This window comes from Poecilia formosa, unplaced genomic scaffold, assembly GCF_000485575.1.
Source record: "Poecilia formosa unplaced genomic scaffold, Poecilia_formosa-5.1.2 Scaffold144, whole genome shotgun sequence".
NCBI lineage: Eukaryota > Metazoa > Chordata > Actinopteri > Cyprinodontiformes > Poeciliidae > Poecilia > Poecilia formosa.
This window is the reverse complement of record NW_006800083.1, coordinates 1,404,220-1,418,548: the sequence shown is the minus strand read 5'-3', so window position 1 is coordinate 1,418,548 and position 14,329 is coordinate 1,404,220. Positions and strand designations below refer to the sequence as shown.

Sequence of the window (14,329 nt, the reverse complement as noted above, 5' to 3'; positions counted from 1 at the left end):
TGAAGATATTAATTTCAAATGAAGACGAATCTCTAAAGCAATTAAACGAGTAGTTGGTAAAGCTCTGTTGGCACAAACACTAACCTATAAAAAATAACTAAAACGTAAAACCACAACATAAATATAATATATTTTATGTAAAACTACACAATTTATAAAAAGTAATATGAGATATCCAATAATTTATCATAGTCGCCATGCCTGACAGTCTGTACTGAGGGCGACAAAATCCCACGCTTTACGTCCTCTCTGCTGACTTGAAGTTGGTGACGTCGCAGGAAAACAAAGATGGCAGGGATAGGAAGCAGCAACTACTGGGAGGGTAAGGAGCCTGTGGTTTTAACTAGTTTAAAATAAATGTTTCACACGACAACGTTTAATTTCATCCAGGTAATGTCAGGAGATGGGGTGTGCGTTTTGCTGCGTCAAACCCGTGTTATTAAAACATGTACACGTCATACAACAATTAGTTAGCTCCCAACAAGCTAACGCATATCGCCATGTAACTGTAAGTGTTTCTCCCTAAGCTGTTAAATCGGAAACGGTACTTTAAACGGCTTATCAACTTGACACAAAGGCACGTGTTGTTTGGTGTGTTTATTTGAAAACAGCAGGACGACAAAATTATACGTAATTAGCTGGAAGAAAGTTAGTCAGGCTCTTTGACTCTAGTATGCAATAAAAACGGGCTGTCATCTAATGGGGCAAATGTTCCCGCTTTTCTAAATCATAAAACAATAAAGCGTTTACAAGACTCCCAGCAAGGCTTCAAATACGAATGATATAACAGTTATTTCAGTATAATCACATTATGTCGATACCTACAGTTAATGACTGAATTATTCTTTAACCATAGCAAATGTATCAAGCTGTTTTTTTTAATTTTTTTTTATTTTTCGCTGATTCTTGTGTTACAGATCTGAGAAAGCAGGCCAGGCAGTTGGAGAATGAACTTGACCTGAAATTGGTCTCCTTTAGTAAACTGTGCACCAGCTACAGCAGCTCTAGAGATGGACGTCGAGGAGAGACGTAAGCTTTCACAAATGCACAGTCACAAGTCCAGTTTCATTATTTGTTTTTGTGCAGTTACAGCTTATGATCCAAATTACACTTGAGAGGTTTTAATTGATGGAAAATTAAAACCTCTCCAGGGCAAACTACTTTTGACCTCTTCAGTTCAGATATTTTGTTTACTGATTTAACTGAAACTTACTGGTATATGAATGTTCAAACTCATCTTTAAGTTACTGTAACTTCAAACTGATTTCTTTTAATTATTTTCAGCATTTTAATGGTAAAGAGTAGCTGTCCCTAGTTGTCAGATAATGTCACAGTAAAAGCAAACAAACAAGCAAAAAATTTGATGCCCCTCATTTGCTTCTATAAATTGTATTAAAGTGTTTTGAAAATTTGTCTGTAAGCTCTTGTGTTTATCAGCAGAAATCCTGTTGACAGTGTATAGCATTGATTTTTAGAAATGTTAGTAAGTTACATAATTGTTTTTTGTGATGTATGTAACAGGTCCCTCTTGTAAATGAGACAATGAGTCTCAAAAAAATATTTTTCCTGCATAAATAAAGGATTATACACACCAACTCTTAAGCACTGTGTTGGATGTGTGATGATTTAGGCTTGTTTTATAGATACATGTATATAGAAATTCTTGGATACCTTTTGACACAAATATGTAAACAGTTCACCGAGATATACTGAGTATAAGTTTTAACACAATTTAAATGTGGTGTTCTTTAAATAAATGGTAAATTCTTATTTTAATTGACCTTTTGACATGGTGGGACTAAGGACCTCTCAATCACTCATAACTCAATTCTTTGATTTAATCAGTTTTGAATATCTTTGGTTTGTCATTGTATAATTATGCCTCGGAAATGTATATTGCAAATAAGATTGTCATAAGTAGACTTTCTAACTGCTCTCAATGCCTTGTTTACCTAAAGTTCGGACACCACGCCCCTGCTAAATAACTCAACCCAGGACAGGATGTTTGACACCATGTCAGTTGAGATTGAACAGCTGCTGGCAAAAGTAAGTCTTCCCTCTTTAGCAGTGGGACATTAGAGAAGAAGAGGTTCAGTCTTGGATACACTGTGCTTTATGTCAGAATTTCTTTGTTTTTCACCAGGTTATCCCCTTTCATGTCTTTTTCAGCTAACAGGAGTGAACGACAAGATGGCAGAGTACACCAACACCCCGGGAACAGCTTCTCTCAATGCTGCACTCATGCACACTCTCCAGAGACATCGGGATATTCTACAGGTTAACCAAATTATTATTTGTTGTTATCTTTATGATCAGGGTTTCCATTGGATTTGTTTTTCTTCTTCCAAAACAGTCCAGCTACAAATAAATTAAGCCTTCGCTGCAAGTCTGAACTTTGTTTCGGTGTTTGCTATAAGCATGTTACATATTAACTACTTATAAAACTACTAATAATATGATTTTATCCAAATTCAGACAGGATGCTACAATCTCAACAATATTCAGAGCCAGGAGTGAAAGCCTTTGAAAGAGTTCACATTTGTTAATCATCTACGGGGTCTGACTGAGATAGAAGTCCTTATACATGTTGATATTAGCAATAATGTATAATTTTAGTTGGAATTAAAATATTCTGTGATGGTTTTTTCATTTTTGTTTTACACACATATTTTACTTTTACTTGTTTCTGTTCAGGATTACACTCACGAATTTCACAAAACCAAAAGCAACTTTCTGGCCATCCGGGAAAGGGAAGATCTTTTAGGATCTGTCAGGAAAGACATTGAGTGAGTACTCAGTCCTCTGTTCATTCACCTACATTTGACTTGGGAAGTTCAGAATTATAATGGCAACTAGATTCAACTTGGATGCTGAGTACACTCGGGTTCGTACAAACAGAAGGAATGGATGAATGAGCAGTTTCACTCACCGTTTACATCTCATAGCTCGGACTGTAACAGGATGCACATACGTTTATTTTAGTTCATCATTTACAAATCGTTTTCATTTGTATGCTGGTTTGCTATTCAAATGGTCATAAACCCTTATTTGTGTGCATTAGCATTCAGATGTCACACTTTACATTTAGACCTGAACCTTATACCCACTGCTGCCTTGCAGCAACTGTGTGACATTTGCATGTTCTCCCTGTGCATGGATGGATTGTCTCTAGTTTCCTCTCACTGACCAAAAAGATAACTGTCAGGTTAATTGGTGACGCTAAATTGCCGTCGGGTAACTGTGTGCCAAGTTGTTAGTCCTGTGTGGCTATGTTACCCAGTGATGGACTGGTGATCTGTCCATTGTGTGACTGCTTGAGATATGTGCCAACACTCAACAGTATAAAAATGGGATTAGGATGGAAACAGTAATAAATGAATGGATTGCAAACGCAAGGTTCAATGAAGGATGAATCGCAGACATAGGCCCTTGCAAGTCATTTTACAATTTTAAGAAAGCAAGTTACATTTGATTGTAGATAAATTACAAATAGCTGTTTTATTATTAGCATTCAGATCCATCTGTACCTCTTGTCCTGAGTGTCAGCAAGTAAGCTCTTTTTCACAGAGCTCAGATGTTGTTGAGTTTGTTTACCGGACAGGAAGATGAGCCAAGACTCCGGCCTGACTTGCTCTTGAAAAATGTTTGGTATCGAAGCCTTTGAAGATTCATCGCCTCCGTGGCTTTGCGTTGAGAAGGCGCACCTTTTCTTCAGATTGACTCATTTCTGAGTGAGTGTATTGAAATGAGCCGGAACCCCCTTCAGACCATGAATCTTACAGCCTTTTTTTGTAATAGTGTATTGATTCGTGAGATGCTGCAGTAAGCTTACAGTGAGCACTGCAGGATTCCTAATTATCCCGCTCCATCTAAGATGAAGACATCTGCGGAAGCCTCATTCAGGCACACATCCACCATAAGCCATTAGGTCATTTTATTCCACATTTAAAGTAGTTTTAACATATGGGACTCGCCTCTCTTTTTACTATCTAAAGTGTCATACTTTTTTTTTCTGGTGAGTTTGCCTTTGTAGCCAGATTAACTTTTCTGCATGATATTAATAGCAAATAATAGATTTTCAGCAGGACTACCGACTGTTATTGAGTTTCTAAAATTAAATGCTGAGGCAGTTGGTTCTCAATGCTTTTATACGCTAAACATAAATAGCATCTAAAACATATTCTTTTTAAAAATATTTGGGGCATTAGTTTTTCAGATAAATACGTTATATTCTGTTTTTATCAGACAACCAATTTTCCAACCGTTGGTTTAATGTGTTTATCTTTTGTTGCATTAATCACTACAATAATAAATAAGAATTTCACTGGTCTGCCTTAAAACCAGGAAGATGGAGCACATCAGCCCTGTTCTGAAGTCCTTACACAACTCACTTTAGCTCAGAGATAGACTTTGAAACTCTTCTGTAAATGTATAAATCACTGAACGGCTTAACGCCACAATACATTTGCAGCCTGTTGTTGCATCAACATTCCTGACCTCTCAGGTGTCCTGGGTCTGCTCTGCATCCCCCGAACCAGAATATAATGTGGAGAAGCAGCATTCAGCTTCCTCGGTTCCTTTAAACACATTATACCAAACATTCCTATGCAGTGGAGATGAATGTTAGGAAAATCGGAAAGGAACTCATTCTTACCGATACACAAATTGTTCAGAGGAAGATGAGAGCTTGGTTTGGACTTTAACTTTCTTCTCTGGGAGGTCTGATGTATAGGATTGTTTAAGCACGACTCATGCAGTAAACAGCAAACGGACCTGAAATAAACCGATAAATGCTACAAAAACATTTCTCTTTAGCTGCCTTTGAATAAAAACTACTGGAACATCATGAACTGTGGTGTTTTTCAACCTGCCATCATTTTCATCATGTTTATATTTTCTTTTTAATCAGCTAGAGCTCTTTTTCTGAGAATATGCTGAGAAAATAATGTCTTTGCATTGCGTCAATGTCATAAAATTTTTAAATAATACAAATCCCTCTTTTTAAGTACATCCCATACTAGTCCCAAAAACACGGTTAGATGATCTTTCTCAATACCGAAACCCCAAAAAGGCTGTATTTGCTACATTTCTCAGACATTTTCTCCAGCAGTGTTGTGTGTTAGGATTTTGTAATGGTCCAGGAAAGAAGCAAATGATGTTCTTCCAATCAAACTAGCTAAGCTTTTTAATTACTTGTTTCTGAGGCATTGTGATGCTAATCAGATATTTATGTGAAAATGGACTACTTGTTTGCTTATTTAGGAGAAAATACAGTTATAAGAAAACTGTCTTGCTATTTTATTGACTAGAGAGAAAAGAAAGCTACCAGAGGAAATTTAAACAAATAATGTACATTTAGTTTTTCCTCAAATTAAAATTAAATTTGACAAATATTTTAAGTCTTTACGGAACCGACAGTTTTATTCCTTTAAAGGCGGCCTCAGCATAAAAAGTTTTATTAATGCTATTCTATGGATTATATGAATTATTTTTCATGCTCTGGTTATGTTTGTAAGCCATGCTGTGGTTAGATCTTTCTGTAAAACAAAATGGAAAATCTGCTGCACCTGAACTTTGCATCATGTAGGGGGCAGTAAAGAGCTTGGTGGTGATTTAGGTTTGCCCACAATGAGGATTGTTTTTGCTGCAGAAATACCAGCATGAATACTGATTAAAAGAGAAATAAGGCAGAGTGCAGTTCTCCCAAGCATACTCCTTTTGTGTTTAACGCATAGCATTTCCTCAGATGTAGACATGCAGGCCTATACTCACATTGTGCCATTCATAATAGCTGCAGCCACTGTGTGTGCCGAGTGGAGCAGCAGCGTTTCCTCTGCTGCTCCTTTCATTCTAAATGTCAGCAGCGAAAATGACAGCTCGTCTGTGATTTACATTGGTGCCCTTTTAAAAAGCCTTGCTGGAGTGATGCAGCGGGCTGTCGGTACTGGCAGTTCCAACCCTACGAATACATCAGCCCTGCTGACGGGGGAGCCAGCTGGAGCCCGAGGCAACACTCCATACGCTACATATCTGTTTTTGGCCGCTGGCTTTCAACACTGTGCTTGCGATGGAGAAAACTAATTTATTCTCGGTCTGCTTCCTGTAAGATGGGTGGGGTAGGTTGTTAATGTTATATATGTGCGCACAGTTCTCCCTCCATCCCTCAGTGCTCTTTATCTGGTTCTCGCCCAACAGGAAGGTGGGGCTGTGTTAAATGGACAGAAACCCAGGAGAGTGTGGGGTTTTCAGCTGTTGGCAGGAGCTGCGTCAAGCAGAAGTGATTGAGTGAGATGAGTTTATGCATAGAGTTTGGTCTCGTAATAAAAGAGTGAGGAGCAGCTTCTTGTTTCAGCCTCTTCGTTAATTTGACAACTTACCCTGCTTTCAAGTTTTTATTCTGTTTTGCCTAATTTCATTTGCCTGTTTCATTTTTCCTTGTATCAAAACTTTCAGTTGCTCTGTATTGTAACCCTTCTGTCCTCTAGTTATGTCAGTGCCTCATGTCCATGAATCAGATTAATTTCTGATGTATTCAGTCAGTTCACCACAAAAAAATCGGAGCAATTAGAAAAAGCTTCACTGGTAAATTTGGGTGATCTTTCTCACCTCAAAATTTTGGTGATTTTCCTTTTAAAAGAACTGTGGTTTGTTGATATTTTCAATATCTTACACAATACTTGCCCAAGTGTTGAATAGATAAATATTGTGACACACCACTTTCAAAAACATGGTTTAATTAGATGTGCTCATTTTTGCCTTTTGTCATTTCAGAACGTATAAGAGTGGCTCAGGAGTCAACAACAGAAGAACAGAGCTGTTTCTAAAGGAGCATGAGCATCTTAGAAAGTAAGTTTCCAACAATCAACCAGACTTATGAAGGACTGCAGTTATCGTGATGATATTTTGGATCATTTCTTTCTGTTTTTCCATTATATCTTTCAGTTTGAAGTGTTGCCTAAAAATACATCCACATTCATTTAAAATAAATGCTTCAGATTGTTTCATGTTTAGCATTGTAACGTTTGCAATGTAATTATACAGAAGGAACCCATCACTGTTATGACAGAAGCTATCTTTGATGATTTCAGTTTTTCATTCACGTTGCATCCTGAAACTGTTCAGCTTTGTTTCTTATGATGCAGAAGGTGAAATCAAGTGATTTCTTGCTGTTATTTGGCAGAGCGCAGAGAACTGTCAACAGTGTGTGCCTTTGTGAAATCTCTCTCTCTCTGCGTTGGAGAGGTGTGAGATGCGCCCTGTGTGGAAAGGAAAATGAAATATCAGCAGGGCACACCTTGCTGTGCACACAAGTTCAAACAGAAAGCAAATAAACCATCGATGGTTTTACTCACTGATTGGATTTCTGGTCATTTGGAGCTCATACAAAACGATGAAGTTAAAGTCTGTTTGTTCTTTTTCAAAGTTTTTGTTTCCAGGTCTTAAAACCTAAAGCTGAAGAAACATCCCATCAAAGTTAGACAGACTTGCTTTTGGTGCAAACATGATTTGAAAAAACTTTACTTGATCTAAATAAACACACTCCTCCAAATATTTACACCCTTAAACCACCTATAAGTACATCTGAAATATTGGGAAGCACAAATATTACATTATCTGCACTTGAGAAGATTATTTAGCTTGATGAGTGGTAGTGATGAGGAATACTGAGTAAAAGATTTACTCAACTTTGTGTTAACAGCCACAGGATGGTAGTAAATCTGCATTTAACACAATTATTAATCTTAATTACTAGTTTCTGTTGTTGTTAGACTATGAAGCCCAAGAAGAAGATGGTAATATGTAGACTTAAAAGAAGAAGATAATGTGAAAGTAGCAGTACATCTCAGCTAAATATAATGTCATTAAATTTTGATTTATTTATTCCAGCAAACCCATTTTAAAAGTTATGCATGTTTAGGAATTGATTACACAGAGTTTACAAAGTGGAAACAATGCCATATACTGCACACTGCACAGTACTTTGTAAGCTCCTTTTTTGGTCTGATGTAGTAATTTAAAAACAAAACATTTAGTAAAAAGAAAAATAATTTAACTAAATAGCAAAAAAATGAAACGGGAAAGAATATTTGAATGCATCATTATGAACCTGCATGCAGTAAGACTTCCATGCTGGGTTTGCTTATTTTGGACTTAATCTGTTTGGGTTGTTTTATATTATGGTTAAAATAATTGGCAGAATTGTCAGTATAATGTAAATTGACATCTAAAAGTGAACGTTGTGGTATAATTAGCAGTCTGAAAAAACATGAAGGACATTATAACATTAAGCCTATCTTGTGCTAAACACGCTCCCTTTTCACAAGGAAGGCACTCAGCCTTTCTTGTTAACCCATCAGACACGTCAAGATATTGATCGTGACATTATGCATTTAAGCCACCACCCATATCGTATGGGAAAGGATGAAAAGGAGATTGAAGAAGAGGGTAAAATTACATGATTGGTTTAGGGCTGTAAAGGTTCAACAGGGACTGAAGGGAAACAATCTGAGCTGATGTCTAAAGACTTTCAATCTATATTTTTACCATGACTGTCAGGGACTAAACAGTGAAGGTGTAAAAATCTTCTCTATCTGGGTTTTTCTTGATCCTGTTGCATTTTCTCTGCTTCTGACCGGTCTGACCGGTCATGTCTCATTTTATCCGACTTTTTTGTCATTTACTTGAGACATTTATCCTAATTCTGGCCCCAAAGAAGCCGGACACAGTAAATATGGATGTAAACAATGGCTGATGATGATGATAATTATGAAATTATGAAAGAAAGCCTGTCAGTGATGTGCGTCACATCACAATCCCAACACTGACTTCACTTCCAAACAGACTTTGCACAATGTTTGATGGAGTCAGTGCTCCACATGTATTGGTATAAAACCAACACATTTCAGTTTTGAAAAAGGATGTAAACACTCTAAATGGCAGCTTTTGTTAATGCACTGAAAGCAAACAGTCCATTATGATCAGCTGAGTTGCATTTTCCAGTAAGATATTGGAAAAATGTTTGTAATAAATGATTTGTTATTAGCTGAAAGTTATTTTCTAATTGGTTCAAGTGAGCTTGAGATGTTCTGGTCGCCCATTTGCAAAATCCTGTTTCCATCGTTTCTTCCGTCCTGTTGGAGGGTTTTGGGCCTGTGTGCGTAGAATCACAGGTGGGCTTAAACCCACCCGCTCAACGTAGCGTTGATGACAAATGTGCCACATTAGCATTTCTCGTTCCTGTCCCAAGCAGTGACATTTTTTCTGTCTCACAATCAGTGAACTGTGTTGGTTTTCAGAACTTAAAACAAAAAAAATAATCTCTGACCATAATGCTTCTTAAAAAGATTAAAAAAATAAATAAAAAAAACTTTCCATGAGTTTGTTGCTGGTGTGCAGAAAAAGACAGGAAAACATGTGGTTGTAGTGGGTTCATTTATCATGCTGGGAAAGGCAATTAGCTTGAAGCTAATGAGCAGTTTAATGACTGCAGCAAAACACAACTAGTGAGGTAAAAACGGATGGAGCCCACTTAAAGATAAAACCACAGAAAATACGATTTGAATGAGCACAATGGCAAAAGAGATCGTTAAGGAGACAAAACATAAGTATTTTCATCTATTTCATATCCACAGGGAAAGCATAATCAATCTTGGGTCATCTCATTTGCCGACTGCTTTCATTTTTTCTTCATGTTCACTCAGATGTGTATTACATAGGAAGCAGTGAGACACTGAAATCATGTCATGGGTGCCCAATAACCGCTGTATTTGCATCACAACCTGGTAAAAATCCAGTAATAATGACTTTGTCTTCAAAGTTTCTGACCACAGACACAAAGCTACTTCAACTTTCAACGGAATGTTATGACGTGTGTAGCCAATTTACAAGTTTTACTTTAGAAAAATGATGTCTAATCAATGTCGTTCTCCCTGCTCTGCCTCTAAACTACAGCTCAGACCGGCTGATGGATGACACAATAAGGTAAGCATCTGTCTTATGCGTGAACTCGTATTTTGCAAAACCTCTCCCATCTTCCATAACCTTTGACTAATGTTGCATGGTTAAAATATTTTGGTGCTAGGGTTAGCCTGATTGTTTGCAAGGCTATATGACATGGCTACCTTGAGTAGTAACGTCTCAATCTAACTGTATTGTCTTGCAAAATATATTGAAAATCACTAGACAAAATATTAATACTAGGCAAAGTATTAATAAATATACTGCAATAAATATTAGTCAACTGTATGAGAACCATGGACTAGCACTATTCTTACCAGTGATATATTTGGTAAGTTTTATTCAGTAGAATTGACAAATTGTGTTTGCTGATTTACAGTTGAGCTCAATTTTTTTCATATCCCTAACAGATTCAACTTAATGATTTTCATTTGATTCTGATAAGAATTGAGATCAGCAGCTATCAAAATATAATACAACAATGAAAGGAGTATCAGTTTTGAAAGAGAATGTGTTTGTATTTTAAGTTAAGAAAAGGCTTGTTCAGAGTTATTTAAAACCTTCTCGACAATCATTAGCACTGCAGAAATGAAACCCTTATCATAAATGCATGTTTCCACTGGTATTTTGATGATTCATCTTTAGGTATGAACACCTTTTTAGTGGCTGGACTAGCATAACTCTGGCATACATTAGAGAACAGTATAGTTAAAAAAAAGCCAAGTTTTATTTTTATTTTGGTTTTAGCAGAGCAACAATTCTTCTTCTTTGGATTTAGCCTAAAGTGAAGCTGATGCAGAGATCTCCACTCTTTGCATACAGTGTCTCCTTATCCTCAGTCTCTCTTCTCATGAGGTGGTTTACACAGAGATCAGGGCTGCTGGAGTCAGCATAGCATTTCCTCCTGACTTAGGAGAACACGATCCCTAAAACACACCTCCAGGCCAACACTGCAGACCGTACCCTCAGCAGTCTGCAGTCACAGGAGGGGCGGGGACCTCGCCCACCCGTACTCCTACTCATATCTCCTTCTACACCCTGAAAATTTATGCTGGCTGTGTTTATTTATTTATTTTTTTCCCCTCACTCGCTTACAACAAATATCAAAGGTAAACAACTGCAGTGATGCCATTGGGCTTATCTTCTATGAATCCGTCTTCCTGCGTTGTGGGAGGTAGATTTTTATCCTGAAAATACTGAAATATTTATGTTAAACATTAGTCATGTCCAAAGTAATTAATAACAGCTGACAAATATAACTGTAAGTAACATTTGTCAAGGCTGGTCCACCAAACTCTAATGCATTAGTTAAGGATTCAAAGACTGGCTCAGTGTCTTCTATTGATTCGTGTGTGTAACAGATGCCAAAGACTCTGGCTGAAACTTTTCCTGCCAATTGCTCAGTTGTACTTTCGTTCTTTGAAACTTGCTGAAGTCCAGATTTGAGAGGCCCAAAAGAGCAGTGGAACTCCAAAGTTGGAGATCTATTGAAAAATTGGACCTAAATCAGAGAATTGCTGCTCGATCGGCCTTAGCCATTGACCGGTGTGGTGCAAACTAAAAGATCTGTCGTCTCTTTTCTATGATATGCCTGAAACTTTTGCACGTCACTTTCCATGCAAAGATTGTTTTTTTAAAAATAAAAACTTGATGGGAGAATGTGCGTTCCCTCACGCAATCTCTGACCTATACATACGCTCATTTTGTTGATGACCATTAAATAACGTTGATCAGCTAAATGATTTAAATATACCTCAATATTCATGAAGTACTTTACTTTGACCAATTATGGTTGAATGGGAAAAATTGCTTTTTGGTGTTAATTGTTTTATAAATCAGAATATTTTGGTGTACGCCAACATATACTTTTACTAAATATATTCTGAATCTGTGTGTGTTCTCCTCTTTAAAAGGCTTTTCCAACCTAGTACTGTCACTCTAGCTGCGTTTCATTGCACCTGGATGTATTTTGTGCATTCTACTTTGTGAATCCAGTGCAGAGATGGTTCATTTAAAATCCCCTTTTCAGTGTAAACTGAAAGTCCACAGCAGCAAATCCAGGAAAAATATGTTATTATGCTGATTTTAGATTCTTTATTTCTTAAAAGAACATCAGAATCATCTAATATCTGTGCTGGTAGGTCAAAGATTTCCTTAAATCAGGGATGAGAAAAAAGCTTTACATCTCTCTCTCAAGAAAAAGTTTCACAGTGGAACTCAATTTTGTGTTTGCAGTAAAATGGCACTTTATGAAAATGTTGCAGTATTGCCTCTCGCTCATTTATCTTGTCTCTTTCTTCAGCATTGCAATGGCGACCAAGGAGAACATGACCTCACAGAGGGGCATGCTGAAATCCATACACAGCAGGGTGAACACTCTGGCCAGTATCCTTTACACTCCACACGGGTCTCCCTGCAAGTGCAGGAACACAGAATCACTGCAGCTATTTAACCACCTGGTTTTTGTTTTTTTTTGTTTTTTTTTGTTTGTTGTTTTAACAGAAAAGTAGAATTGATCAAACATATTGAGAGCTATTACGCACTGGTAGTACGGTGGGTTTTCACTTGATATTTTCTTTGACGTTTTGACTCTCAGATCGTTTCCCAACTATCAACAGTCTCATCCAGCGAATCAATCTTCGAAAGAGAAGGGACTCCCTCATCCTCGGCACTGTGATCGGCGTCTGCACCATTCTCCTCCTGCTCTACGCTTTCCACTAACCTCCCCTGGTCAGACGATTTCTAACAAGGCCGGACTCCTCTGCTCTTTGTAGCATACGAACCCTCACCTCCTCCCCAGAGATGGCGCTCGGTGATCGAAGGACCACGGAGGTTCCAGAGCAGAGAGACATTTAGTTGGTCCTGTTCTAGGACAGGTCCAGATTTGGCCAACAAGTTCCCACTGAGCCAGCATTTAACAACGAGACAGATTTAGAGCTTGTGGTCGCTTCTTCTTCTTCTTCTTGTTCTTCTTCTTGTTCTTCTTCTTCTTATACCCACAAGGAAATGGAGACCAAAAGTACAAGTGACACCAGTTAATTTTTGTTTGTGGACAAGCTTTGTGCTTTTTTTCTAAGATCAGAGACTAAAGCTGTCTTGTTTTAATAAGGAGGTTGAAGGATTTTTTTTTCTTTGATTATTTTTAATGATTTTGGGGGAGTCATAATTCATTGTAAGCTGTAAAATGTGAATTAATAAATTATTCATATCAGTATGTGTTTTAAAAATATGTGGAGTGAGTTAATTTTCTTTTTGTTCTTTTGAGACGAGCCATTTCTGATAAAGTTTTAGTACCAGGACGTACAAATGTATACAATACTTTTGTTAACACGCCCGTCACTTTGCATGCAACGGCAGCAAAGTCGTTGCATAAAAGTATAAAAACGAAGATAAAAGTATAAAAACAATTAAGAATGTCATACAACAAAACAAGATTTTCAGTCATTAAAAAGCAGCATTCTTTGACTGTACAACTGTGTAGAAAAATGTACAAAATTTTCTACTTGAGCTTTAAAAACATGTAATCCTATTAAGTTAGTACAGATTCTTAACCTTTTCCTGCCTAAATTTATTGGCAGTTCTTTACGAAATTTTTTTTTTTTTTCTGTCAAGCAGATGCTAAGTTAAGTAAATTGGTAATTCAAATATAAATCTAGGTATGATGCTGATTGGCAACATTAGGCAGAATTTAGCTTAATAATATAACAAATACTCGATGCTTTTCTAGAATGCAGCTGATTTTATTAATGATAATGTTGCTGAAAAAGGAATTTGATTTGATTTATTGCATAACTTTCTGTACAGTTTATTCTGGTACATGGTTACAGAAACCATGGCACGCTATCCGGTCACATTGTTTCTGGTTATGTTGTTTTTTCCCCTCCTTATCAAAAACAACTCACTGACATTCTCCATTCAATCTGAATGATTGTGAACTTTATTGCTTGTCCCAAGAGTTGCAGCTGTAATTTTAAGCTAAAGATGGCTCTGTATGTAGACATGCAGATTAAAGAGGGCATACGCCACACTTTTCAGATTTTTATCTGTAAAACAAGTTTATTTTTAAGTTGTTACTTCACAAATTTGCTTGAATTTGAGTTAATTGGCCTTTTACTCCTTTTTAGGAGCCTAAAAACATGGCAGCTGTGCGAGACGTATCAATGTGGTTTTCTCACGCTGCTCCATTGTTCCATTTCACACGAGTCCAAATTAAATCGAATCACTTCAGTTGACAAATTACAGTTTCTATTCACCTCCATCAGATCCTTTGAACATAGACTAGCTGAGGTATTGTGAAAGGGTTTCGCTCTTTAGATGCCATTCACATCGTGACGGCCAGTTATTCAGGACGGTGCTCTTAAGAGGCAAACCG

General features: G+C 37.2%; 1 protein-coding gene across 1 annotated transcript; it reads left to right on the top strand.

The window, feature by feature from the left end:
• Positions 1–214: 214 nt before the first annotated feature.
• Positions 215–13,184, top strand: gosr1 (golgi SNAP receptor complex member 1). Its single transcript, XM_007563062.2, has 9 exons — positions 215–322; positions 918–1,029; positions 1,959–2,046; positions 2,170–2,277; positions 2,695–2,786; positions 6,772–6,846; positions 9,952–9,981; positions 12,260–12,342; positions 12,554–13,184. The coding sequence occupies exons 1-9, from the start codon at positions 289–291 to the stop codon at positions 12,676–12,678; spliced, it is 747 nt and encodes a 248-aa protein (XP_007563124.1). The 5' UTR covers positions 215–288; the 3' UTR covers positions 12,679–13,184.
• The last annotated feature ends 1,145 nt before the right edge of the window (positions 13,185–14,329 follow it).